Source organism: Wasmannia auropunctata, unplaced genomic scaffold (assembly GCF_000956235.1).
Source record: "Wasmannia auropunctata unplaced genomic scaffold, wasmannia.A_1.0 LD336099.1, whole genome shotgun sequence".
NCBI lineage: Eukaryota > Metazoa > Arthropoda > Insecta > Hymenoptera > Formicidae > Wasmannia > Wasmannia auropunctata.
The window spans coordinates 916,641-943,943 of NW_012026791.1; the positions used below are offsets into that span (position 1 = coordinate 916,641).

Below are 27,303 nucleotides of genomic sequence, written 5' to 3' on the forward strand. Positions count from 1 at the left end.
TATTAGAGGCTTATAATAAGTAATTACTACTTAAAGAATCTCATTTGTAAAGAAGATTAACAGGTAGATCTTATCATTTCAAATCTGGCAGTACAAAAACACGAAATGTTTATTAAGTATATATACACTTAACATATTTTAATATTATAACTGTATATTAATGCGTTAATAGTATGTAGTAACTTTAAAAAAAAGTAAGCTTATAACTATACACATTTTACATAGAAATAGGTTGTTATTTTTTAATTAATAAAAGTGCAACAATTTTTTTGATTTCCTTATTACAAATAAATAATGTGATTATTCTTATATGGAAGTCTAGAATAATCTTTATATGTACATATGGACCTTATATTTATCATTAAATTAATAACAATAATTATACAGTTTTTAATGATTTGGTAGATCGACTATTTTTAATAGTAATGCAATGATTATACGACACAGAAAATATAGTTAGGCAGGATAATTTATTTTTATTCTGAGAATTACGTTAGACAATGCACCATATAATATTTTATGTACATTTTATTCTGTTTAATATATGGGGAAGTGATGTAGTATAATATTAGGAATTCATATGCAACACCAACTAAACTTGGCAGTCAATGTGCACTTTTTATCTTTTTGAAGTTATTTCGGGGTTTTTCAAGATAAGTAGTTGAAGACATATTATATGCGTACAATTTCTTAAACGATTATGAATCTTCATGATTGTGATATGATTATTATTATCTACTTGCGTTTCTGCACACTGAATAAATTAAAATACACAACTTAATTTACAAGATATTTTAGTGAACTATTAACTATACCTAAATTCCATTTTGTCATGAAGTTAAATTATCAATTCTATGAGAGCCTTATGATAACCATGATCAAACTAAGAATTTGTTTTTTGTCAAGGCACTAATTATCACGTATAATTTTACGATGACGAATATTGGCAACATAATTACGTAGACTAATATCCATTTTTTTTTAAATTGTTTTCGAGAGTATATGTAAGTATAATATATTTAAAAAAAATCAAGTATATTTATATAAATTAAAAATTTTAATTTCCTATATATTATATAAATGTATTGAATGATGTACAATTAAATAAGATGCAAAGGAATATTAATATGCTTTACTATGTATATAACTGGAAATTTCTCACTGAATGACAGAAATTCATTCACAGAGGCTAACGCCAATTATGGCTTCCAGTTGACTAGATGTAAGATTACTTAACTCCTTCGCTTGATTTTCTTTCTTCTGTGATTTATGAAGTGTCTTTTTTGTCATTGTCCTTGAACTTTTATCACACGACGTAAAATTAGTCTCAAGATTGTTCTCTTCCTCTTCCTTCTGAGATTCTTCACTCTCTTCACTGCTTAGCTGAACCTGTGAGGCAACATTGTTGCTTAAGACGATCTCTATAAAGAGTACTATTTTATAAAATAGTTATGCGAATGACAATATGTATTTTAAAATGCATATTGAAGGATTAATAATATATATAAAAAAATTATATATATATATATATAAATATATATATATTATATACTATATATACATATATTTTAATTTTAGACAATCCTTTAATTTTTAAATTAAAAAGAAATAATAAATACAACTCAAATTTGAAATCATTAATTTATAGCAATTTATAGGAGCTATTGAAATCATTAAATTTGAGTTGTATTTATGTCTTGATACGACAAATAAAAAAAGACTACCATTCTCCCTCTTTCTGAAAAACATTAATAGGAATAAAAAAAGTATGATAAAAATACTATATATTAAAAAAAATTACAATTGTAAATATTCAATTAATTTATAGCAATTAAATAGTAGAGTGGTAGTAATAAAGACAGATATATTAAAAATTTGCGTAATCTTCGAAATATTTCTTGTAAAATTGAAATGCAACTACTCACCATGTCATTTTGAACTTAAATGAATAATAATAAATTTACATCATATTAATTAAAAACGGTTAATAAAACATGTACTTATAATTAATATTATTAATAAGAAATCCATGTCTACAGTATCAAAAATAAAAATACACTCTCACTCGTAAACACAAGCTTAAATAATTATTTTTTGCGTTAGAGTCTACTACTGCCAATTTTAAAGGAGTAAGGTACCAAGGATATTGGGAGTAATGAAAAATAATTATAAAAAAAAAGATTTCATTTTCTTCTTGTTTTTTCGGAACATATATGCTACCTTCCAATATTACAACATAATTTTCATTATGTTACAACATTACAACAATAATCGTTGCTTTCCTTACATATAGAATAATTGCAATATAAATTCACAAATAAAACTGATATATAGTACATTTAAGGAGGTCGTATAAAAAGAATACCTTGATTACGTACTCTCTCTTGATTATGCATCCTTTACACATCAAAATATTTGGATTCACACTTTTATATCTATCGATTTACGGCACGTTCTTTATAGCTGAACTGATTGCACTAGTCCAGAGTTTATCTTTCTTCTTCCAATGTAGAAAGAGAAAGATAAACTGTGAAGTAACATCAGCCAGTTCAGCTACAAAGAACAGGCCTTTAGTGTAAAATCAGCATAAAATTTTTACAATAAAATAAACAAGAGTATGGCTTCTTTGGTAAATTAAAGATGCATTTACTTGTTTATTTACATTCTCCTCTAGCCTCTATCAAAATATTTTTCATTATAATCACTAATTTGAAATTGTTTTTCAAATATAAAAAATGTTCTTTTCTTATCAAATTCTACCACCACCAAAGTAATCATACAGCCGATTTAATCGTGCGCAAATAATGTAAAAATATGTAGGTAAAGGATACTAAAATGCATTGCAAATATACATATCTCTGTGTGAATTTCTATCAATATGCAAAGATTTTGCGAACATCGCAAGTGATATATTTATTAATGACAGAGAGTAAGGTTTCATCTCACCTCTACGATAGAAACCCTTGGTGATGGTTCTCGCGTCGCAACTTTTTCCATTACAACCGGACTAGTGGAGCTTGTCGAAGAATATTCTTTATCTGTCTCGTTATCATTATCCGAATATTCCTTCTCGTCTTCAACAGGCTTCTGTGCGTCAGCGTTTTCGTGCAACTTGCACACGAAGCCACCCTTATCGCTCTCCCGATCGAATAAGTTACCATCGAGATGAACTAAAAACACAAGAAACAAGGTCACATGTTAATATATCAATTTTTATAATTTACACTATTACAAATGTATATAAAATGTTATTTTAACAACTTTTTCTCGATTTAAAAGTGACTTTTCTTCAGTGAAAATATCGAAGATCGTCGTTTTTCGCATTCCTCCCTCATTTTCAACATCTCCATCTTGCATTCTAATTAAGTTTAAAATTAAAATTCTCTTATTTTCCCTTTTATAGATTTTCAATTTCGTAGATTACCTTGGCAAAAGGCAGTGCTACAAAATGAACAGTGTGCTGATGTCCGACGTCCGCATTCCGAGCAAAAATGCCACGGACAACAGAATTTCGATTCCGTTAGTTCGTCGATTACCACGCACGTTTTGTGATACTTTTTGTTACATGTCCTTTGTGAACAAACTACAAATTTGTCGAGATCCGGTATCTCTTGGCCGCATCGCCAACACATGTACTTCCTCCATCTGAAGTAAAAACAACGAAATTCGTTAATACACTGGTCGCATAAAAATCACGATGAGACGACAAGTGTATCGAGTAACAAAATACACAATTATGTAAGCGTACCGTCTGACGATCCGTTTCGGCTTCGGCTCTATTTTCTTTAATTGTACAATCGGTTGTACCACCGGTATCAGCTGCGCTGACACCGGTTGCTTCTGCGCTTTAAGTCCGATAAAACCACTACAATTCGACGCACCGCACAGACATGCTTTCCGCGTTTCTCCATCGGATGCCAAATTGTAATTAAATGTCAGCTCTTCCCCGGATTCTATGTCACGCAAGGCGAACAGACCGATGCGCGTGTCACCGTTTACCGTCCACTTTTGCGTTTCGCAGTTTGGCGCGCAAGAATGATCTGCAAACGACAATACAATCACAATTATCCTTATCGAGATCACACGAGATATGAGTATCAATAATGCGTACTCACTCATAAACCGACTCAGATTTCCCTTCGGCTCCGCGTCAATCGTTCTGTTGTTGTCTATCGTTAGGAAGTAGAAATTCTCATTTTTCAATTCCTTCTTCCGATGTAATCTACGCTTGTATTCGGCATCGTCTATAATCTCCCCCACATACTCGATGACAAACAGTCCCGCTTGAATGTCCTCCAAGGCCCTCAGGCCCCATCCGCGGCCCACGGTGTGAAACGGCTCCATTGCCGGGTACTGTCGCAGCACGAACGACTGATTCATGCACTTGTCCCCAGCTGGACAGATCCCGGGACTGCATTCGACCATTAGTATACGATTCAGACAATCCGTGCCGGGTGCGCAGGGATTATCCCACTCGGGATCGCATTCGCATGCCACGATGCTCTCGACTTCGGCTGGCCTGACGTTACCCACCGGTTTATTGACCTGTCACATGTCTATTTTAAGGCTTTTCAACTCCTCACCGCAGTCATTCATCAAATTACGATAAATTACGAACAATAAATCACGTATGACTTGTGTTTATGTCTCTGATCGCAATGACGACACAGCAGTGTTGACTACAATGATAGATTGTTAAAAAAGAAGGGCTCTACATAGTGCCGAATTTAGATCAAGCGAACGAGTGCGAATGAGCGCGAACAAACAATCTGTAAGCGAGTTTGATCAAACGAGTGCGGACTAATGCCGTGAATACGAAGCGAGCTCAAATGTATGTCAATGAAACGCGGATCCAGATCAAGGAGGCAAGCGCAAACAAATACGAATGAACAACTTACTTCAATGAATGATTTGCCAATACAGCGGCATTGAAGTAAATTGTTCACGCTTAAGCTGTTTGTCGTGTTTGTTCATTTCGTTTGCTCATTTAACGTGCACTTCGACTTCGAAAGGAAGCTCATTACGCTCGTTCGTCCTTGTTAGCTTGATCTAGCATCAGCTTAATACGGATTATAAACCTACTTTTAATTTGACATATGGCGGTGGTTTCAGTCCTTTCGGTTCTTTAGTCATGGAACGCCTCGCTTTTAATTGCTGATGTATTTTATTGGCTTCCTGAAGAGCTATTCGATATGTATCGTCCATCAGAGTCTTTTTACCTACAGGTGGTTTTATATTTGCATCACCATCTTGATACAAAAAGGCTCGACCTCTGTAAAGTATTAGAATAAAAAAAAAAGATGGATATCAATTTACTAATCACAATATTTCATACAAAAAAAAAAAACACTACTTACCTATGTACCCAATAATAATCATTAGACCCCAGAAACATCACGCAAAATTTACCAGGACTGTGAGGTAGAGCCTCTACATTTTCGGGAATTTCATGTGGATAACATATACGAGATGGCCACCATCGATAATGGCCGAGTTTCACCCATACAACTTCCCCGTACAATGGTAATCTTCCCGTTTCGCAATCTTCGCATATAAATCCACCATCGGGCGCATTTATACCTGAGTTACCAAGAATTTGAGGATAATTTATTTACAAATATTGCACTTTATATTAACTGTAACGGTCTTGATCGAATTACCTAGACACTCCAGGTGAAAGGAAGTTGGGCACGTGTCACAACAAATGAGACTTCCGCCACGTGTACATAGGAAACACCACGCCGCATTTAATGGAGGGTGCGGTGCTTTGTAATGCTTTGGGCATATAATTTGACTGGCCGTTAAAATTACCGAACCAGCGGGCAGACACAATGTTGACGCGTGATAAGAAGAGGGGCAACGGACGCACCTTGCCATTTTCTCGTTCGGGGCGCGCGAACGCTTGTCTTGAGGATTGTCGGAGCTGCAGGTATGGCATACGTGGTACGGACATGTCAAACGTCCACCTTGCCAATGCGACTGAAATGCAATGTTTGAAATATCAATGATAGAAGAGTGACATATTAATATATTTTTTTTAGATTAATAATTGCGCTGCAAATGCAAAATTTTACCTGCGGCCACGAAATCAAACAGTCGGAATGATAATGTTTCCCACAAGCCGGGACGATACATCTTATTCTATCCCCTTCCCTCTCGTTGCATAGGAAACAAGCGGGTGCTACTCCAGATAAGCAATCGATACACTTGAATGTCTCGTCCTCTTGCTCATCGGATTTAGCTAAATTCAATTAATATTATGCTATATAATCATATATATTATACGTATATTATAATCATATATTAAATTTTGATTAAAAAAAATTCGTTTGGCTTCTCTTGGTCCAAAAATTGTATATTAAAAAGGAACAATTTTTTTTTATCAATCCAATACATACATATTTGTATTTATAATTATTTTCATAGTTACCATTATTCTCACTGTCACACTTGAAACTTCTTTTAATTATGTTTACATCTTCATTGAGTAATCTGTCATCCAATGTGTTCTCGTCAACGGAATATTCTGGACTAGATTCGCCAGGTTTCACGCATGATAAATGAAAGTAAGAATAACAAGGCCCTTTACATCTTGTTAGCTTGCCTGTCTTTTCGCAAATCTGACAAACTTTTTCTTGCTTCATACCTTTGAAGAGATTGTGCAGCCTACTTCGTTTCGTTTCCGAGACAGAGTTTTCTTCCCTGTCAGTTTTACTTTTCGTCTTTTTACTTTCCTCCTTTTCGTCTTTTTCCTTCAAAGACGTGTCAATCTCCATTGACATCTCGTCTTCATCCAGAGAGTTATCTTTCGAATTTTCCAATTTTCGAGAGTTATCTTTCGAATTTTCAAACTTCCGGGAATTGTCTTTCGAATTTTCGAACTTCCGAGAGCTGTCAAATTTCCGAGAGTTATCCTTCGAACTTTCGAGTTTTCGAGAGTTATCCTTTGAACTGTCCGATTTTCGCGAGTTATTGTGCGAATTTTTGTTCATGTACAATGCGTACTTCTCTCGGTAGTCCGCATCCATTGTGTCCCAACTTTTTCGCAAAAATATCTTAATGTCATCTTTTGAATAATTTGGATACTCAATCTCCAACAATTTTTTATTTTCGTCGTAATAAAGATTAAAATTTTCTTCTTCATCTTCCTCATTTTTTAGGTTTCTTGCGTTTGTGCTTTCGGGTGAACTTTTGTGACTTGAAGGAGATGAAGGTGAAGAATCTGAATTCGGTTTCGAATAAATTTTACCGTTCGCAACCCGCGAATTTTTCTTTGTTAATTCCGATTTACGTGGCTTTGTTGTTATTTCCGGTTTTTCTGTATTATGTACCTGTAAAAGTAAAGATAAGATTTTACATTACATGCAAAAGCATGAAATTAAAATCAAATGTAAATAATTATTAATATTACATCATCCTGTTTAGCATGTTTGGAGTCAGGCTCATCTTGCTCAACTTCCACGCTCAGCCTCGAACGTTTCCTCTTGTTCTGATTCTTTTCATTGGCAGTAAGTGACTTGGAGTCTCTGGATTTCGAGGTTTTAACTTTTGGCGCAAAAATCGCGACTCTGTCATCCGTCGTCAGCGACTGCACTTCCGTAATTTCATCAACGGCATTTTGCCACTTTTTTCTTGTTCCTGGTTTTACGATAAAAGCGGCGGCATACTTGGGATCCTTCTTCTTTGCGTCTGCTGTCAGCGAGTCCGACAATTTCAGAAAATCATCAAGACCCGTGAATTCCATCAAACAGTTCCCTGAAACCCAGCTGCGGCGTCCTTTGTCCCCGAAGTAATGAACATGTATCATCATAACAATTGACTTACTTGTAACTGCGAAGAATAAAATAATCAAAACTTCATTGACACCTGTCAAATAAACTTTTAAATAAGTATTTACATATAAATATAGAATTATATAATGATTATGCTGTGTTCAATAGAAATATAATTTCAAATCATCGTATTTATTTACATTTCCAAGTCAACTCTTTATGAATACAAATGTAATTTCGATAAGTGAAATATACATGAGAGAGCTTTAGACAATTTACCTCTCAATTTATAATATATCCTCGAAGTAGGATCGACTGTTACCATACAAGGCCAGAATGGGAAACTGCCGACTCTCGCCCACGCCAACTGTCCCACCTTCCATTGACATTCGACAGTAGGACTGATTGCTCTCGAGGATGGAAACTCCTCAGTGCTAGTCAATGTGGCGGATGAATCGCTGACTTCGTCTATATTATTGGCTACATTAATTTCCTCTATACTTTCGTCCACACTGCTGTCAAATTCTTTCAACAATTGCCTATGTGTCTTTGGCCTCCAATTCTGCAAAATTGCAACAACGAATATTATATAAATATCGATGAATAACAAGTTTCAGATTATTAAAAAAAAAATCGACAGATCTTAGGGCATGAAGGAATTGTGGCTTGCTTGTAATATCTATTATAAAAATTAAAAAAAAAACTTTTCGAAAAGTACATTGTTAGTACATAAATATTAAAATATCTATTCAAGATTTCACAAATGACGTGTGTAAGAGAGTCGTTAGACACGGTAACATTAAATGGACGCTTTGTCGTCGTGCGGAGAGAAGCATCGTCAAAAGTGTACAGCGGACATCTCTTCACCTGTGGCGAGTCCTCGGCCATGTTCACGGTAAACCTGGGCTTTATTGTCCTGCCGTACCGGCTCCTGCTGGGCGCGCAGCCGTTGTACGCGTCCTGCGGGGTCTCCCGGTCGTCGCACGTGCCCTCCTCGCTCGTCGAAGCCCCGACTCTGTCGTCGATTTCCGGGGCTTGGGATCCGGCGCGATCCGGCACGGACGCCTTGCTGGACTCCGCGCCGACGGTACTCATGACTCCGCGTTCAGCACGGCATTCTCGGACCCTCGCGTCGCCCTGGGCGTCGCGAGTCGCGTAAGTGCATCGGCTCCTCGAACACGCGTGGCCGTCCGCGGGAGCCACCGGACGCCAGCGGCGAGGGCTCTCACGCGTCGAAAACAATTCTCGCTACCGCTGCGGCCACCACGGCGGCGGCGACGGCGGCGGGCGGCGGGCCTCGTGACGAGGGCTACTACCTTCTCGGTGTGTGCAGCACGAGGTCTAGCTCATCCGCGGGAACGAACGTCGGCCTCTCCACCGCGTGGACCTCCACGCGACGGTCCCGATCCTCGCCCTCTCGACCGTCACAATTGTTGTGATTACAACGAATCGCGGGCGGACCTCGCGCGTACCTCCTGAAGCAGGACGCGTTTCCCGCGATTTCGGGCGATTCTCATGGCCGCGCTGGCAGTCGTGCCCCGTGTAGCCGCCGACGGCCAATGCGCTCGCGCGCCTTCTTTACCGATCACACGTCGGTTTTTTTTTGTAAAGTTTAATTATGCTCACAGTGCATGTAATGTCTATTTCTACCATAGATTAACTTTAATCCAGGTTTAACTTACTTTGTATCTTTTTCTACTTTTAAGAATTAGAAAAAGATAAAAAGTAAGTAAAACCGTGATTAAAGTTAATTATCTACATTGGTAGAAATGGACATAATTAGGAACATTATGTATCTGAACAAGTATACAAAAATTTATTTTTAAATGCTTTTTTTCATATTATAATTTAATTGTAATCTTTAAATATTTTTACAATTAAATTTTGATATCATAATGAAAGAAGCATTTGAGATTAATAAATTTTGTGTACATGTTCAGATATAGATTGCATGTTCAGTTATAATGGCATGTTTACCACGTGTCCACGATGCTAGAAATATTGCTCCGAGATCTCGAACGGAGAAAGAATTAATCTAAAAAAAGGATCGTCGATAAAAGAAGAATTGCAATCGATTGATTGAATTATTCAAATGTGATTTGTTTAATTCCTTTTTTCGTCCGAGATCTGCTCGGAGCGATTTCTAGCATCATGAATATATAAGGCTTAATTATTAACAAATCACGTTTAAACAATTCGACCAATTGACCAATGTGATTGATTATAATAATTATAGAATTTATAAAAACAAATATACATAATTACACGTATTTTCAATTGCAGCAAAGATCAATTTTGTAATAAGATAAATTTTATAATTACAAAGATAATTAAATTTTATAATTTCATGGCGCGCGCGAAGCGCACGTCTGTAATGCTATAGTTATAATTATAAAAATTATAAAAACATCTACATATAATTACACGTACTTTTCAATTGTAACAAAGATAAATTTTATTCTTCTGACAAACCACATATTTTACAATAAATAATTTTCCTTAACGCTTAAGCATTTCCATATGTTTCTCGCATCGAGTTTTGAATTTTCCGCCAGTTTGAATGCATTGCTCCGTCATAGCTCGCTCAATTGGTTGCGTTCATTCGCCAACAGAGTGCGGGTAATACGCGAGACGCCGCGGAGCGACTGAAATGCCGGCGAGGCGAGTGTCGCGTCGACATTTGCCAACGATATTCGTCGTCCGCAAAATTCGTCCGTTCGAAACGTGTATAATTCCGCGTACAATATCCAACCCGATCGTGTATTCTCGAACGGATCTCGACCGCGTACGTCTCAATTAGCCGCTAATATGACTCGTGTGACGCGTCGCGTGAAATATTAATTAAAGTGTTACCACATTTTCAAATTTTTCAGTTGGCGGAATGTCGCGGATGCGAGACACGGTCGACGCGTCGTCGAGTGGCGTCGCGACGCCAATTAAGTAGTAAATACAGCCGTAGTTCTTTCACGCTTGTCGATCACACGTGTAATGTATAGTCGACGATCTGTAATCCATAATCGGTAATCTTCTGGAACATAACTCGCGGCGATGATCGGATCATCGCGATCGAGACGCAATCGGTATATAATCAGAGCACGGATAAAACGGCCGCGTTTACGGGATTTCGCGTATGTTTGGCTACAATTTTGAGATTGCATATTTATTTATTTCGTAGCGCGATACAATAATGGCATTCAACGCGGTATATACATATATAGAGTATCATCATTTGAGCGCGCGGAAGTGAGCGAAAGTGCACTCGGGTGCAGCAGTGTACGTATCTCCAGTCACGTCGCCACGGCGGCAGCTGCTCCCACTGCTCCGCAAGTGCGTGAAGATAGCCGCGCGAATTTCGTCCGCCATCTTATAATTTGACGACGCTACACCGCGGCTATACTCTCTTGCATGTTGCTCGTCGCGTCGGAATAGAGTCATCAATCGAATGCGAATCGTCGAGCGTGATTATCGCCGCAAGTGCCGCGTTTCAGTGGTTAGCATTAGTATTAGAGTAATCGCCATTAAGACACTTGCGTTCGCGAGCGAATCTCTCGCGCGAATGCCGTGAAGAGGTAATTGGCGCCGGGCGATTCGTAGATTCGTGATCGCACACTTGGTAGTAAATACAGCCGTAGTTCTTTCACGCTTGTATTTATTTTTTTATGTCTCGAATTGTTACAGTAAAGCCACGTGTCGCGTGTGATTCGTTATCGAGAATAAACAAAATAATATGCGATTTTTGTGTTTGCAGGTGCAGATTATTGTGTGCAAGTGCGAAGGAGTCAACAAAGGAGCTGCGATGTGAGATATGTTGGTGGAGGGGTCGCGGGGAGCATGTCGGACGTTGGCGATGTCGGTAAAACAACCATGAGTGAGTAATTTGTTATTGTTTTTTATCGATTGTCATTCATCGATTTGTTTACTTATACCTGCAGAATATTGACCATTTATCGCGATGTCACATATTCAACTATATATATACACATATACTTGATTATTTTGAGATATTTAAAACGTTTGTAATAAAAATAAAAATAAATATTTGATATAAAATATGTTTATATATTTATATAACAATTTTTGAAAGCTTTTACTCTCTTCAATTATTTGTAGAGAGAAGTTAGATGCGAAATTTACAATTTTCTATTGATTATGGAGACGATAATATATAATAATTATCGTTAATTCAATTTATTCGTTTAAAAATTTTGTTTCGAGAGATATGAGAAAGGAGAGAGTAGGGAATTGTGAAAATTTCTATGCAATATATTATGTATATTATATATAGGTATGTCGGCCTTCATCCACAATAATTGTGCAGTTCGAGAACACATTTCGCAAATTTACCAAACTGAAGCTGGTAATCGTTATAAAGAAAACAGTTATTAGAGGTCATTTAGCTCATTTATTCGATACAGCATATTTTCTCATGTACACATAAACACGTTAGACACATATATACGTCGGAATAAACATTAAATAGCTTACAACGAGTTTCGTTACTGCTCTCTACCGTGGACATTTCCACATCATTAATTCGTATCGATCAATCCGTCAATGATATAATGTATCTCGAATGTAACCGTATATTTATTCAGCAACCTTCTTTAGCGTTTACATGGAGAAGTCGTTTGCAATTTTGCACAATGGCATCACGTATCCCCGTATACATACAAGCGTCAACGATTCAAGTCACAACAATCTCGCAGCGAAATCTGGCGATTCTCCGGGCCGGCGTTTAATACACGTAAACACACGTAAAAAAATATACAAACAAGTGCGGTCCTCCTTCCCCTCCTTCGTCTCAATCTCCGCTCCCGGACCTCCCTTCGCTCGCGAGGAAGGTTCTCAGCCGTACGCTAATATCATTCTCTTTCCTAGCGATTCTTTAAACCGCACGATATAACAACATATTAAAAACAAAGGAATACGCTCTAAAGATGACTCGTTAAATCTCTCCTTCTTCTTATTTTTCTTTTGTCTTGATTATTACACAGGCATGAAAATCGGACCCATACACCAGCTCTTGTTAGATATCTACGATAATTAACGGTACGACGTTAAATAGGTACCTTATACAGACTGCGACTTTTACGACAAACTTTACTGCCGAAAAACTATAGTATAACGATAATACATAGACAAGCGTCGTCCAATACCTTCCTAACGGAGAGAGAAATTTTCGTCGCTGTTGATATTCGAGATTCAGACCGGTGCGAACCCATTTTTTATTTCGTTGATTTATTTTATTTTACCTACGTGTCATTATCGTCGATCGATATTCGCCAATGTCGTTTGCCATTTCCTATATATAACGAGACAACGATCGATCGAGCTTTCGTATCGAATGTGGGGGAAGGTTTTGCACATTTTTTTTCACATTGCTTATTGTCTGTTCACAATAGCAGCCGCCAACGAATAATCCGCTAATTCGCTTTCTTTTTTTTTTCTTCTATTCCTTTCTCTTAATATAAACCCAATGCGGAAGCATCGTTGTGGACGATGGCATTACGAATAACGTATGGTGATACTTGCAATTTTCGAACGCACATTTATGAAACTTGAACGCATCATTTCATTTTTATGAAGTTTTATCCTTTCGCCATTATCTGTGCACTGTTATATGCATTCCTTGCAAAAAAAATAGGCGGATTGAGAGAAATTGATAGGAATTTATTCTGTCGCGTTCAAAAATTGAATTCCACGCTTCCGGAACTAGAATCAATTTAAATCGATAGAATTTTTTACATCTTTGTTTTATTTAATTATTTTTTATCGTTAATATCGTTTATTTTTCGCAAATAGTCAAATATAACTTCTCCAATTCCTTCTGTGTAAAATAAGACTGGTAAAGCACTATATCTAAGCATGTAACGTACGTTGTCGAACAAACAAAAATTTGTAATGTATAATTAAATTTAATTAATAGGAAAATCAAGCGGAATTAGAAGAATTTCTGTATCCATTCCTGAATGAAAGAATTGGAAAGTTATGGCCATACGAAAAAAAAGAACAAAGTCCTATCGCAATATTCTCTAATCTGCCCATTCTTTGCAAAATTCTTCGGTATGGGGATTGATAACTACGAATTCCGTCGCGCTTTCCGCGATATCGAAATCTTGAGCGCGATACGTTTGTCAAAAGGTAATAATTGCGTGCAACTGGTATCGTAATATACACGTTATTTTGCATCTGCCTATGGGAGCATGTGTCGCGCGACCGAGGAAGCGCAGTGCGCGCGGCACGCGTCTCCTTTTGCGACTCGCTTCGATTAACACAGTCACGTTGATTGCATTTGCAATTCGTACAATGAAGCCTCGACCGGTGACCGGCCGAGCCGGGATACGGACTGGCTAGGTTACATGAGAGGACTTACACAAATAATCGTAATAATCGTCGCGCACTTCCTCCGACAAGAAACGACTCCCTATGCACAGCTCGCTACGTCCTCGACATACAACTCGCGCATTCAAGGATGCTGCTTCCCGTTTAAAGCTCCCGTTTAAAGGGCGGATTCGTGAGTGTTATTGAAAGAGAAAATTTTTCGTAATGATTTAATCTCTTCCGTTGGAATTAGCCAGGTCCATTGCAACAATCGTTACTAATGTATTACTAATAATGAACTTGAATTACGCTGCATTGTAATAATTATTAAGTTGGCACGAAAATTGCGTTCACCGAATTATGTTTCAAATAAATTTATCACTCACAGAAGAATTGATATGAATTATATATCATATATACCTACACAGAGGAACACTCGCGAACATATATCACTATTTAATTTACTGAATTATCGGCGCAGTAAAAGTCTAAAGCTGCGCGAAGAGATGTATATAGTCATATGTTTATCAGAGCAAATCTTCGCTGTATCAATTGAAAATTTACACACGTAATTTAGATATACCTGTATAATTATCCACTGAATTCCAACGCAAGAGATTAATGCGTACGATCATAATAAAATATACATTTCATATGCCCAAACTGTAGTAAAATAAATAAAAACGCAGACTTCAGTGACTTTGCGATAAAATCTGAGACTCACATTTCGTCTTCACTTTTGGTGTTTTTAAACAATTTTCGTTAGATAATGTAATTTTTACTCGTGAGCAAATAATTCTCTCGTACATATGTCTATAAAATTTATGATTTAAATATAATTTAAATATTTAAATAATGATAACTGAATGCGTCTCTCTCTCTCTCTCTTTCTCTCTTTTTCACGCACGTACATACATATACATACAGAGACATCGCGAGCGAGAGTAAATCGAAAATGAGGGTCTACCGAAATTACAAGAAATCGGCGTTACAACATCCTTTAAGGTATCTCAGCGGCGACAACGTTCAACGTTAATTAGTTTCGCTATATATTTACATTTAAGGGAAAGATCGATCAAATATATTGTGCGATATAGTTATGTGTGATATAGTACAGTAGCTCACGTAATAACATCGAATCGCAATGATAGAGGATACTATTGCTCATCGTTATTACTATTATTATTAAAGCGGGAATAGTAATGTAACAACACGGTCGCGCCAAAAATACGATGGCGGGACGAAATATTGATAATCTGGATAAAAATGATTGCAATGCAAAATTAATCGAGAATCAAGGAGAAAATATTTAACGAATCTGAATCTTTATGCACGGCTCGAAAAATCGTCATGTTTTCGTCTCGCCCTTTTTTTTTACATCATTTTATTTCTACATTTCTCCGTCTTTCTCATCTTCTGTACTTTTACCGCGTCTTTCTTCTCGCATAAATTTTCATAGATATTTTTAAATATATATGTACGTCGACGAGGCGAGCGTTGGCAAAGAATTCGCGAATCGAATTGACTCGCGTTTCGTACCGGGAGTAGGCGCGCGGAATCTCACGCACCTTGTGTGTTCCGGAATCCGCAGTGGAAAGCTGTAGTCTAATACCGTAATACAGTCACGTGCAATCGTTCGTCTCGGATGTGCGTCTCTCACGGGCCCCGCTTATTCATCTTTGTTTAACTACACGAACAAGATTTGGCACGGGACACCAAGAAACATGCCGACACGGCGCTAATGAAGAGACTCTATAAGTTTTAAGTTATATCCCTGTATAGATATATAATATTACGCTTTCGCAGCGTTACAAAGCTTGTTATAAGCAATGTGCTCGCAATTATAGAGATGGTAACGACTTCAATAAGCGAAACGCACTACGTTCTAAATCACGTACATCTTTTTACTTTTTATTTTTGATTTTTTTGTGGCTATATCGAGAACTGTATCACTGCCTCGGACTGCAAATATCGGATCTAGTAGCTTAGGATCTCAACAAGTATTATACTTTTCTCTCTCATATACGTAGTACACGAATATAGCAACGAGACGCCGATACGTAATAAATACACGACCATTTTTTTTTGTTCTTCAAGTTAAGTTAACACAGAGATTACGTCACGTATATATAGAGTGGCACACGTATTATAGACTTCGTATATATATATAGGTATACGTCGTTTCACATACGGATAATATATTGCTACGCTACTTTCTATATTGCTTCTACGAACGTGTTCTATTTTGCGGGGCCCCGTCGGCAGATCACGAGACTTTTACCGTCTGTCCGGATCGCGAGACAAATAAATCGTCGCAGCTAGAGTTTCCCGCGGCGAATCCTCATAAAGTTTATCATGTAATTCGCAAATCCCGCGAACGCTTCGTGCCTCGTCTCTATCTTATTTTAGTCTACTCACTCGCACTCACTCGCTCACTCATTCGCTCACAAATTCGCTCATTATTCATTCGTCATTTATTCACTCACTCACTCACTCTCTTTCTCTCTCTCTCTCTCTCTCTCTCTCTCTCTCTCTCTCTGCATTATTTTTTCTGATATAAGTTTAGATACTTTCTCTGTCCCGTCAAATCTCGCGGCATTCTCTGTACATTCTTTCGTGCATGCGTTGTAATCGATGGAAAACGGAAATTAATCTCGAAGAATTTACGGAGAAACGCCGGGATTTGCGGCAAATTCGAACGTTCTCTCCCTTTCTCACGTTTTGTCCTCTTTCGTTTCATCTAGCGGCGATGAGATCAGCGAGCTTCGGTAAATCGTATGCGCCAGAGAACTACTTCGTGTAAAAAGTCGCGTCGTTCTCGCGACGAAAATACAAGATCCATAATCGTGGCCGCGTCGTATATGATTAACGAAGAACCCTTTAAAACACCCGACCGTACTTGTATCGTCGGTTTCCCTGCAGCCATTCAGGGAAACCAAATCGGGCGGTTCTTCTTCGTTGGACTGTAAATTTCGTTGTATAATGTACAATTTATTAACACGAAGTGACACACCGGGAGCACCGATATACCGATCACGCGATATCGTATCCCGTCCTGCCTCGTTTACCCATGTTATATTTTATCTCCATCTCGTAACCGTTAAATACGTATCTCCTAATTTCCTCAGTAGAGTCATGCCTTCGACATTTTTCCATGCACTTATTTTTTACAACGGGCATTGTGTATAATATGCATCCTGAATTTAAGCCTTTACATTTAAAGATAACTTTTTGCATCGTGTGCTTGCTCTTTTTTTTCATGTAATATCATGAAACACGTCTAACGAATATATATATATTTTTTTTATGTTATATATCTTTTGCTATCGCATGCTACGGTATAACGAGCTTTTTTTGGATTTTTTTTTGTTACCGCGACTTTTGGCGTTACTTTAGGCTTTAGTCTACCGTTACTCGTCTGTCACATACGATATGCGTGTAACAATAATATCGATGATGCAGAATACACAGAAAGACATTTCACAACGTGTCAACCCTCGTCACGGTTACTTCCATCCGTAAATATTCGAGAATGCGAGATCTCCCGAGTTCTCAGACGTTTATAGCGTACACGCGACCTGCTTATAGAATATATTACTTTTACAAGATACCAAGAGTGTGATGTTGTGCGACTTCTCCGAAATCTATCCTGAAAGATCGTTCGTCTTTTTCCTTTCAAAAAAAATTTTCAACTACCTACTAGGAAAAACTTTACTCGGTTACTAATAATTTTCAACATTTACACGTTAAGTTTTCCAAATGTTATCAAGTGCATGTCAACAGTTGCGCTTATTGTCGCTGTTTGTGTATAGCTTTCTATCATTTATCAAAAACAGGAGAACAGAACACTAATACTTCGATAATAATACTAAATAGGAAACGTGAAAGAAAGGAAGAACAATATGTTATTGTCTTTCAGTACATGAAGATTATTATGAAAATTAAAATACACATAGAAATTAACGTAACACAAAACATAAAATTTTACTTGACACAAACCTCTATTTTTATATAACATATTTTTAATTATGTTAGGAAAAAAAAAGGAAAGAGAGAATATGCGTCCTACTAATCGTATCGAGAATGCCTTAGAATTATTATTTTACTGGTCCTCTTCCTCATTCTGGTAGGTGACATAACGCACGGACGATTTTTCGCCAATTATTAACGACTGCAATTGGGCACGAGTAAGAATTAGCGAGAGATTCTTCAAGGCAAAAATTGAATCGAAAAACATCGAGTATAATTTTACCTTTTTCTCTTCCTTGGTGGGCGGCGCCCTTAGGAAGTACATGAGAGGTGCGTAAATGAAATTTAACATAGCTATGCCGAAAAGCATCCATTCGAAGCCAATGGTGTTGACCAGAGTTCCGCTCAACGCTGGACCTACGAAAACAAGGGATATTTTGTTGTTTAATTGAAAAAAAAAAACTCCCGTTATATTTTACAGTTATATCCCACTAATTCATTAATGCAACGTTTTTAAACGACTCTAGCGATTGTTAATCAAATAGAATCGTAGAATTCTCCAGACGCATCGGTGGTTCAGTGGTAGAATGCTCGCCTGCCACGCGGGCGGCCCGGGTTCGATTCCCGGCCGATGCAGATTTATTTTTGCAGATTTACTGTTTCAATTTTTTTTATATTTACGATCTTTAATTTGCGCTTGATTTCATATGAGAATTTCGTTTAAAATCCGATGATATTCTATTTTGAACTCTCAATGCGAATTCTACACGTATAATTCTTGTAACATATTAATATTGGAACAGGATGCACTCAATATCTTAATTGTTATACTGAATATTCGTATATGTGTATAAAAGATATTTTATAAATTTTCAACATTTTTATATTGATTTGTTCAGAGATCAATTTTTAAATATTGTTAATTTGAAAAGCGATTGAATTTTTGGTTATATTTGAATCATAGAAAAGAAAATAATAAAAAAATTAGAAATATAGTTATAATAAATGTTTTTCTTTGTTAGAGCAATATTAAAATTAAAAAAAAATTAAACGTGCATATGTTTTACAATCTCTGAGAAAAATAATCTGCATCTTTCGCAATAACACGACGATATTTTCTAACGTAAAATACCGTCTTAGCTGACGATTTATTCTAACACATGTAAAAAAGAGAAAAGGAAGAAAAATACTGCTCGAATCTTACAACATAATTTTGCGTGGGACATAATTCACGTTGGTCCTTAAACGGCGTTTTATCTCAACTTGTCAGACGTTTTTGTTAGCGTACGTTGGTTGAGTAAAGGAAAGTAAAATGTGAAAGACATACGCGCGGGAGCCAGTTAACGTGCACGTACCTATAGCAAAGCCAAGACAGAATGCCACGTCGCCGATGGCGTAAACGCTTCCGTAAACAGCGGTGTGCCTTATGTCAACCAAATATCCCAGCTCGGGCATCATCGAGCTGTCCACCATCCCGATCGCGAATCCCAGCCCCGCGTTCGGTACGATCAAGTGATCGATACTTCTCGCTAGCGGAATCTGCGTGACAAATTATTAGAAATAAATAAGGTCATATAGGTACTCTCTAAATTTTCTAGAGTGAATCTCACTCCAAAAGAGTGAAATCTCACTCCAAAAAAGCGAAAATATTGTCACTCGGCCACTTGAGTGGCAGTATTTTCACTCTTTAGAGTGAAATTTCACTCCAAAAAATTTAGAGAGTATAGTTTCACTCGAGATCGTGGATCGATTAGCGCGGCTATACTCATTACATGTGGCTCTAACAACTTCCAATTTGATGTACATATAAATATAATTATTGTATTGCGATTTATGTGTAATTTTGATCAAATTGTTATACGAAATTGCGACATACGTCACACTCTCTAAATTTTCTGGAGTGAATCTCACTCCAAAAGATTGAAAATACTGTCACTCGGCTACTTGAGCGGCAGTATTTTCACTCTTTTGGAGTGAGATTCACTCCAAAAGAATGAAAAGTTGCTCCAGAAAATTTAGAGCGCAGTGTAGACACAAGTGTGATGTTAAGATGACAGCTATATTTCGCTCTCTCTCTCTCTCTCTCTTTCTCTCTCTCTCTCTCTCTCTCTCGATAGTAGGGGCATATAGGCATACTTACGCACAGCAAGCAGATACCAATAACGACGAGTCCTATCAGGGACGCTAGCCATCTGTAACAATTAAGCGCGTATCGCGATAAAGACCGTCGGACCGTTTTACAAAAAAGATATTCGCCCGAACAGGGACTCGAACCCTGGACCCTCAGATTAAAAGTCTGATGCTCTACCGGCTGAGCTATCCGGGCGACGTATAGCCCGAGATTTCTGTCATTGTTAAGATATTTTAATTTTTGAGGGAGGATATCCGGCCGGGACTGACCTGCCCATTTTGTGGCCGAGCGGCCCGAAAAGATTCGTTCCGATCAGGTAACTGATGCTGGCCGGTAAAAACGTGGCCCCCTGCTTCCAGCGGCTCGCGCCCATCGTATCCATCATCCAGATAGGTAGGCTCGGCTCCAGCATAGCGATGCCCATATTTGCGAACGTTATCGCGCCTGGAACACCGGCAACTCTTACACTTATTGTTCGAAGCGAGGAAATCTGTCGAATGTTATTATATTAGATTTGATCAAGTATATTTCACCAGCTGCTAAAACGATGTAGGGATCGGTGATGAGGGACTTCAACGACGGTGGTTCCGCTTCCGTGTACACGACCGACGGTTGGAGCATCAAAAGCTGCAATACTTGAGGATTTTTCAAAAGATTATTATAAAACATGAGTGTTGAATTAGGAGAAAAATTATTTTTATTTTCGAACGCGACAACAAGTCATTTAATATGGGATAAATCACGCGAACAAAAATATATATAATACAAAAAGAAATATATAAATCGATATCAGAAAATATTTCTAAATTGTAAATTGAAATTTAAATTAGGCATAATTTATCAATTACGCGTGATAAATATTTCTTATTGCAAACTTATTTGTACTCACGTCCATCGCCAAGGGCTAACGCGGAAAGGATTAAAAACGGGGCGGATTTTCCTACAAATTCGTACATTACTCCGCCGAATGGAGGGCCGATAAGGACGCCAAGGGCCAGCCCGCCCAGCGCGATACCCATCGCGTTACCGCGTTCTTTGTCATCCTGATATCTCTCCGCTAACATACCCATACCTATCAGAAAATTGTGTGTATGATACAGTATATGAATATAGTATGAATGTAGTATTACGACCGCGTGCTACGTCATCAGAGAAAGAGAATCCACGTCGTATCAGCATCGGTGGTTCAGTGGTAGAATGCTCGCCTGCCACGCGGGCGGCCCGGGTTCGATTCCCGGCCGATGCAATCTTTTTGTTAAATTTTATTTTGTTAATTATTTAAGTAATTTAATTTTTACACGCGTTATCGTCGCAACGATAACGATTTTTTTAAGCAGATATTTGCTTTGTAATTTTTGATGCAACAAACTTTAAATACCAGATATAAAAAAAAACATTAAAAAAAATTTAGGAATCTTCCTACGATTCTTTTAAAAAATTTTACGAGAACAAGGAGCATCAAAGCAAAATATATCTCTTGCATCGGCCGGGAATCGAACCCGGGTCGCCCGCGTGGCAGGCGAGCATTCTACCACTGAACCACCGATGCTTGCGTAGAATTGCCAGAAATGGCCTTGACGTGCGTGGAGAAACTTTCTGTGTTATTTAATAAGATTGCCACTTGCGGACATCATGTTAATTAATACGGATTAATACAGATGAGCTTTTTACCGGAAACGCTAGAGCACGATGAGCCGATACCCTGAAGAGCTCGCGCCAGAAAAAGTATACCGTAGCTTCGTCCGAAAGCAAAAATCAGCGTGGACAGGAACATGATAATGAATCCGGTAAACATAGGTATGCTGTATCCGATTCTAAAAATACGAACAGTGGATTTAAAAGTAGAACATAAATTACGTTTACGTGCGATATTCTCCTTGTTCGTTATGTCGTGTTTTATTGATACTACATAAAAAAAAAGCAGTCTAATATATTCCGAAAATGAAAGATAGTCGCACGAATTTTGGGCAGGTGCAAAGCTTACTTGTGGGTCAACGGCCCAACTATGGGGTTAGCCAACAATTGGACAAAAGCCTTGGAAGCGAACATCATTCCTACCGCTACGGTCTCTTCCAGTAATTCCCGATGTCTCTGCTCCTTTTCCTTCGCTTCCGGCAACGTAAGATTGGCTGCGGTAATTTCTAAAATGAAAAAAATCGAGCGTATCGAAAAATTTTGAATAGAAAGATCTTTGTCCTTCCCTCTTTCGTCTCTATTAGCGTTTCCTTCTTTTTTCTAAAAATTTTTCTAAAAGCAATTTACCCGATAGATTCATAGAAGGGGTTGTAACATGTAAAAATTCCAATGGGGATGCGACCGATATGTTTGGAGCACAAGTGCATTTTGTCGTTGTCGTTCCTATTGGCGATGATGTGGTGGTGACGACCGTAGTTTGATGAGATGCGCTTCCTTCCAGATGTTCGCTTAATGTTGCGTTAGGGTGTTTGATGTCGTAGAGAAATTCCGGTATTATTGGAACTGCAAGAATTCATATGGCGCATATGCTTTTAAAATATTATTTTATGTAAAATGAGAAATGAGGGAGCATTGAAAAATCGATAACCTAGTAATATCCACATGTAATATATACATCTTTAGGATTATATAATCCAATCGCACTATTTAAAATTAAACGATGAATAAAAAAATGCGAATGTCTCCTTGCATAATATTAAATTCATTAAAAAAATAAAGACGGGGAGATTTACGTTTTAGAGCACGTTGAAGGAGCTTGTTATCAATCGGGGGTGTAACTCAGTGGTAGAGTGTCTGCTTCGCATGCTGAAAGTCCTGGGTTCAAATCCCAGCACCTCCAAGCCTCTTTTTTTTTTCTTTATTTATTTACTTTCTAGTAATTTCTCAGGAGTTATTATCTTAGCGTAAATTTTAATGATTTTAAAAGTATCGAAAGTTTATCTGTAACCTGTTTAACAAAGGTTTTTAAAGATAAATGTATCAAAAAAAGGATTCAAAAGTGTAAATAAAAATTACATTACTTCTAATTGTAATTACAATATATTTTATATACAGATATATATATTATATATACGTGTAGATATATAATTAATTAAGAACAATTTTTTACAACAATTGAAAGTGGATTTCACGATTTGTTCGACAAGCGTGACGACGTTCGTAGGTCGTGTATTTGTTACGGGACGATCACGCTGCATAAATGCATGACCACTTATCCGGATTGGCGCGGTGCGATACACAAAAGTCCATACGTTCTTTCAACATTCCGGTCCAGTGCGATAAACGAACGTTTTTTGAATTAAACATAAGTTTGCGAACCGAGAAGAGTGGTCGCCGCCGATAGATTTTGAGGAAAGAGTAGTAAAGGTTTAAAAAATTAAAAAAGCTGAGTAATAATCGTGCAATAATATAAATTAATTTCTTCAGAAACGAATTTTTAAAGCTAGATAAAAATGATTTAAATTTAATTTAATTTAAATATCAATTAAATAGAGAATAAAAGAGAATGAAAAATAGATTAAATATATTGTTATGAATATCAAAGTCTTTTCTTTGTAAAGCAATTAAAATATTAAAATTGAAAAAAAAAACAAGAAATGTACAAATGTTATTGTCTTTTTCTAACGAATTACATGAAAGATCATGATTAAAGAAAATGAAGTTAATGATTCTGAACTAAAGTTATGCTCAAAGAAGCGACTCTAAAGCTTGAAAAAGAAAGCTGCCAGAAAGAATGAGATCAGAGAATTTAAATTTTCGATAATACGTTTTGAAATTAATAAAAGTTCGTCGATACATGCCGCAAAAATAATTAATGTAAATAATACAAATATCTGGCTGTGCGACGTGTAAAAAATTGACATAACTAAATAAGTGATGATGATCAATAACGTGTTAAAATTGTGCTAACAAATGGAAGATCGGAATCAATTAATGCCGTAATAAATAGAAACATTAATAGGACAAAGGCACTCACCTACGGTCGTCAGCAACATGTTATCCAGCAGCAGTGCGATGGCGACGATGACGAGAACGAGCCTCCGGGACTGTCGGCATCGTTGCAACCAACCGCTCCAGTCTGTGCCTCCCATTCTCAAATTTTATCCTTCCTCTGATGTTCTACAACATTGGCAAAACAGACAGCGAGAGATTTGAAAAAAATTTCACGTGAATAAAATTTCGCTGCCGATTTCGCATCGCCGGTGGTTTTCGTCGCGCTCTATTCTTGCCAGGGATCAAAGTGGGTAAATAGAAATTACGAGAAGTCAATCAATCCCGACGGAACGGTCCTTTCACGAAGATGAACAATCGAGGCCCGAATTGCGTTGACACTTTACCGCGTTCACCTTCGAAGACTTTTCTATCAACTTTTCGTTAAATCGACTACACTTGTCGATTTCCTCGTGCAGTTTTGAAAAGAAGACGCGTATTCTGTTCGACTCTATGCGGATTCTATTAGACACCAATTAATGTAAACATTAAAGTAACATTACCTAAATGATGTTTTTCTGAAGAGTTAAGACATTTGGCAATTATATATTAAACGGTTTAGAGGATGGTTATTTATTACTAAATTAATTGCATTGAATAAAACATCATTCTTTCGAACTAATAAAACGCTAATAAGTAAACAAATTAACACATATGTATTTTATTAGAGGCGATCAGATAAATAATTTTATATAGATTTATGATTATCAACACCGCCAAAAAATGTCACTCTTTTTAATGCTTTATGTCCAAATCATAAGCAGTACTGAGGAACAAAATCGCACGAGCCGTTTTCACTGAAAGAAATCTTGAAAGGGACGGAAATAGTCTGAATGCCCGGAAAAGACGCATCTGCCTTAACAGAAGATAAAATCGTCTTCGCTGAAAACTGTCAATTGCAGAAAGTGGTCAAAATTTGCAATTTACTCCTTCGCAATTTTCTTTCGATTTAGACGAATCCTATCTTGTCCACTTATCTTCGAGGTTAGTTTTGAAATGTGAATTCAATCTTGTCTTTTTGCGCACATGAACAATAATAATAAAAAGTCTATTTATTATTCATTAGTTTCTATCTAAATTTTACTTACTCGCTAAATAAATCACTATGATCCATTTAATTGTACGTTTTTAAAAATGTGCAACAGATTTAGTTTAATCTTTATGCATAGCACAAAAGTAATTATTAGCAATTTAGATTCTGATTTAAGATTAAAAATTTACCTTATTACATTAATTTTTATTGGTGAAAGAAAGAAGTTACCACATGTAAAAGGTATCACATGTATATAAAAGGATTATAATTTATTATTCTATTCCTGTACAGAAATTTTTAATGAGAAAAGTAAGAGAATTTTCTTCTTAGATGTAAGAAGAAAAGATGATACAGATAAATTTAATTTCATCGAGTAATACTAGCTTGTGCCAGATTTGTATCAAGTTACATACTTATGAGTATATACATATACGAAGTTAATTTCAAAGATAAATGAAGGTTTAACGTAAAAAATAATACATATAATATTTCTAAAAGATTAAAGTTGTCGTTTAAAGAGATTGAGTGCTAAATTGAGTGCTAAATTAAAGTCAGTGACAGTTTGTTGTAAAGTAGATCGATTTTATAAAATATTTTATGCGAGAAAATGAGAGAAAATAACATGAGAAATAATACTTTTTAAATTTTACTTTTGAACAAAGCAAAGTAAAAAAATGAAACATTATTTAAATGTTGCAGATATATATATATATATATATATATATATATGTATGTATGTATAAAAGTTTTTTTAAAGATCTTTGTTTTTGTCGTCCGCGATTTCTTTTAACGCGGATTCTTTTTTCTTTGATAACGTGTGACATTCGCACGATTGTATCAAGTACAGCAGTCTTAATTGTCGAAGTTTTCTAGAAAGCGCCCGCTTCCGTTTCGTGTCGTTGGAACTCGCTATCGACTCGACGTTCGTTTAGCGCAATACAATTAACCGCATTAATTACAGGCTTTTAATAGTACCTGCACCGTCCTGGCCCCGACCCACGTTCCGCGCGCGCGATGCCCGCTTCTCTTTTATTCGTAATAACTCGGTTACCCCACGCTTTTAGTCCACCTAATTTTCACGCTCGCCCTCTGAAAAGGCAGGCATCAAAGGCTATTGCGACTTTCAACGCTGTCTCGCGCGCGCGTTCACGGTACTTTACCCTATTTTTATTAAGAAGAGTCGCGTAAGAATTTCGCTGCAAAGCGAAGCGAAACGCAATTCTGATGCATTATACCTCACCATCGGACACATCTCTCGTCCCTCTGATTTAACTTAAGTGTGATTCAAACGAGAGAGAACTTTCCCGATTCGCTTTCTTGTCCACGGCCGCATCTCTCAATCGTATCTCTCTCTCTCTCTCTCTCTCTCTCTCTCTCTCTCTCTTTCTTTTGTTCAAAGTGAAAAGAATTATCAAATAATAAGACCGATGAGCGTGTCTCTGCGACCGATTTTTACGAAGACCCCCCCCCGTACGAGGAGGGGAGCCACGAGGCGGTTGGTGCCGCGAGATAAGGGGTCATGCCTTAAGGGCCGAAGAGGCAGAAGAAGCTACGGGGACCTTATACGCACGCACGCACGCATATACGCAAAGGGCGGGTTATACATCTCCGCCACTGACGAAGTCGAAGATTGATAGCGCGGGGAGGGGGCTGGGGAGGGAGGGGGGGGCGGGAAGGAAAGGCGCGGGGAGGGGGGAGAGGGATAGGCGGATGGAGAATTGGTACGAAGGGAAAAGGAGCGTGAGAGCCGGGGAAGCAATCAGCATTTTCCTGAAAGCCAACTCCCCGGGGTCCGCGCGCATTATTCTCGGGAAAGACCGCTTCCCACTCGTGCCACTTATAAGCTCCGCTACCTTCCGCCATGACTGACTCCCTTCTGATTCCCCCCTTCCCTTTCTCCTTTCCCTCCCCCTCCCCCCCTTCTCCTTCACCCTTAGCCTCCACAACTTCACCCTCTTCTCGTTCTCTTATCTTCTCGGTAATTACGACAAAGAATGACCGCAAGACGCGCTTCTGTTTGTACTGGGCTTTCGTACTCGCGCACACGATGGGATGTTGAACGTTTCGCGTCTCTCCATAACTTGCTGGCTATTCCCATCGGAAGCATCCCC

General features: G+C 37.5%; 3 protein-coding genes and 5 non-coding genes across 12 annotated transcripts in view; 4 read left to right on the top strand and 4 right to left on the bottom strand.

Annotated features, from left to right (window-relative positions):
• Positions 1-85: 85 nt before the first annotated feature.
• LOC105462408 (histone-lysine N-methyltransferase NSD2) lies at positions 86-8,892 on the bottom strand. Of its 3 annotated transcripts, none has more exons than XM_011708965.1 (13): positions 8,640-8,892; positions 8,052-8,334; positions 7,412-7,830; positions 6,431-7,331; positions 6,075-6,241; positions 5,661-5,979; positions 5,358-5,580; positions 5,083-5,272; positions 4,116-4,545; positions 3,749-4,040; positions 3,425-3,645; positions 2,947-3,170; positions 86-1,389 (listed from the first exon to the last, which is right to left on the bottom strand). In XM_011708965.1, exons 1-13 carry the CDS (start codon positions 8,865-8,867, stop codon positions 1,177-1,179), a joined length of 4,110 nt encoding a protein of 1,369 aa, XP_011707267.1. In that variant the 5' UTR covers positions 8,868-8,892; the 3' UTR covers positions 86-1,176. The 3 variants fall into 3 exon arrangements, with proteins under 3 accessions (XP_011707267.1, XP_011707268.1, XP_011707269.1); XM_011708967.1 differs by lacking the exon at positions 86-1,389 and adding an exon at positions 3,262-3,358 and having other exon boundaries at positions 3,080-3,170; XM_011708966.1 differs by lacking the exon at positions 86-1,389 and having other exon boundaries at positions 2,171-3,170.
• Positions 8,893-11,595: 2,703 nt separating this feature from the next.
• The window catches only part of LOC105462409 (alpha-1,6-mannosyl-glycoprotein 2-beta-N-acetylglucosaminyltransferase), a 56,239-nt gene continuing 40,531 nt past the window's right edge, over positions 11,596-27,303 (top strand). The window contains exon 1 of the mRNA XM_011708972.1: positions 11,596-11,640. The gene's annotated coding sequence lies outside the window, so the exon portion shown is untranslated. The remainder of the gene's footprint in view (positions 11,641-27,303) is intronic.
• LOC105462413 (synaptic vesicular amine transporter) overlaps positions 12,155-27,303 on the bottom strand; it is a 22,769-nt gene continuing 7,620 nt past the window's right edge. For all 3 annotated transcript variants that reach the window (XM_011708978.1, XM_011708976.1, XM_011708977.1), the window contains 11 exons: positions 24,146-24,288; positions 22,456-22,671; positions 22,178-22,334; positions 21,865-22,007; positions 21,083-21,265; positions 20,727-20,828; positions 20,463-20,637; positions 20,203-20,254; positions 19,418-19,601; positions 18,346-18,479; positions 12,155-18,264 (listed from right to left, as the gene is read on the bottom strand). In XM_011708978.1, the coding sequence (XP_011707280.1) occupies positions 18,196-18,264; positions 18,346-18,479; positions 19,418-19,601; positions 20,203-20,254; positions 20,463-20,637; positions 20,727-20,828; positions 21,083-21,265; positions 21,865-22,007; positions 22,178-22,334; positions 22,456-22,671; positions 24,146-24,260 (1,530 nt within the window). In that variant the 5' untranslated portion in view covers positions 24,261-24,288 and the 3' untranslated portion in view covers positions 12,155-18,195. The remainder of the gene's footprint in view (positions 18,265-18,345; positions 18,480-19,417; positions 19,602-20,202; positions 20,255-20,462; positions 20,638-20,726; positions 20,829-21,082; positions 21,266-21,864; positions 22,008-22,177; positions 22,335-22,455; positions 22,672-24,145; positions 24,289-27,303) is intronic.
• Positions 18,628-18,698, top strand: Trnag-gcc. Its single transcript has one exon. It is a non-coding gene; the product is annotated as a tRNA-Gly (tRNA).
• On the bottom strand, positions 20,316-20,388 carry Trnak-uuu. Its single transcript has one exon. It is a non-coding gene; the product is annotated as a tRNA-Lys (tRNA).
• Positions 21,369-21,439, top strand: Trnag-gcc. The gene has a single exon. It is a non-coding gene; the product is annotated as a tRNA-Gly (tRNA).
• Trnag-gcc lies at positions 21,672-21,742 on the bottom strand. The gene has a single exon. It is a non-coding gene; the product is annotated as a tRNA-Gly (tRNA).
• On the top strand, positions 22,937-23,008 carry Trnaa-cgc. The gene has a single exon. It is a non-coding gene; the product is annotated as a tRNA-Ala (tRNA).

Coding starts and splice junctions, on each gene's coding strand:
- LOC105462408 (XM_011708965.1), bottom strand. CDS start 8,867: ATGAGTACCGTCGGCGCGGAGTCCAGCAAGGCGTCCGTGCCGGATCGC. Junction 8,335..8,639: donor TGGCCGAGGACTCGCCACAG/GTGAAGAGATGT, acceptor GCAATTTTGCAG/AATTGGAGGCCAAAGACACA. Junction 1,390..2,946: donor CAAGGGTTTCTATCGTAGAG/GTGAGATGAAAC, acceptor GTTGCCTCACAG/GTTCAGCTAAGCAGTGAAGA.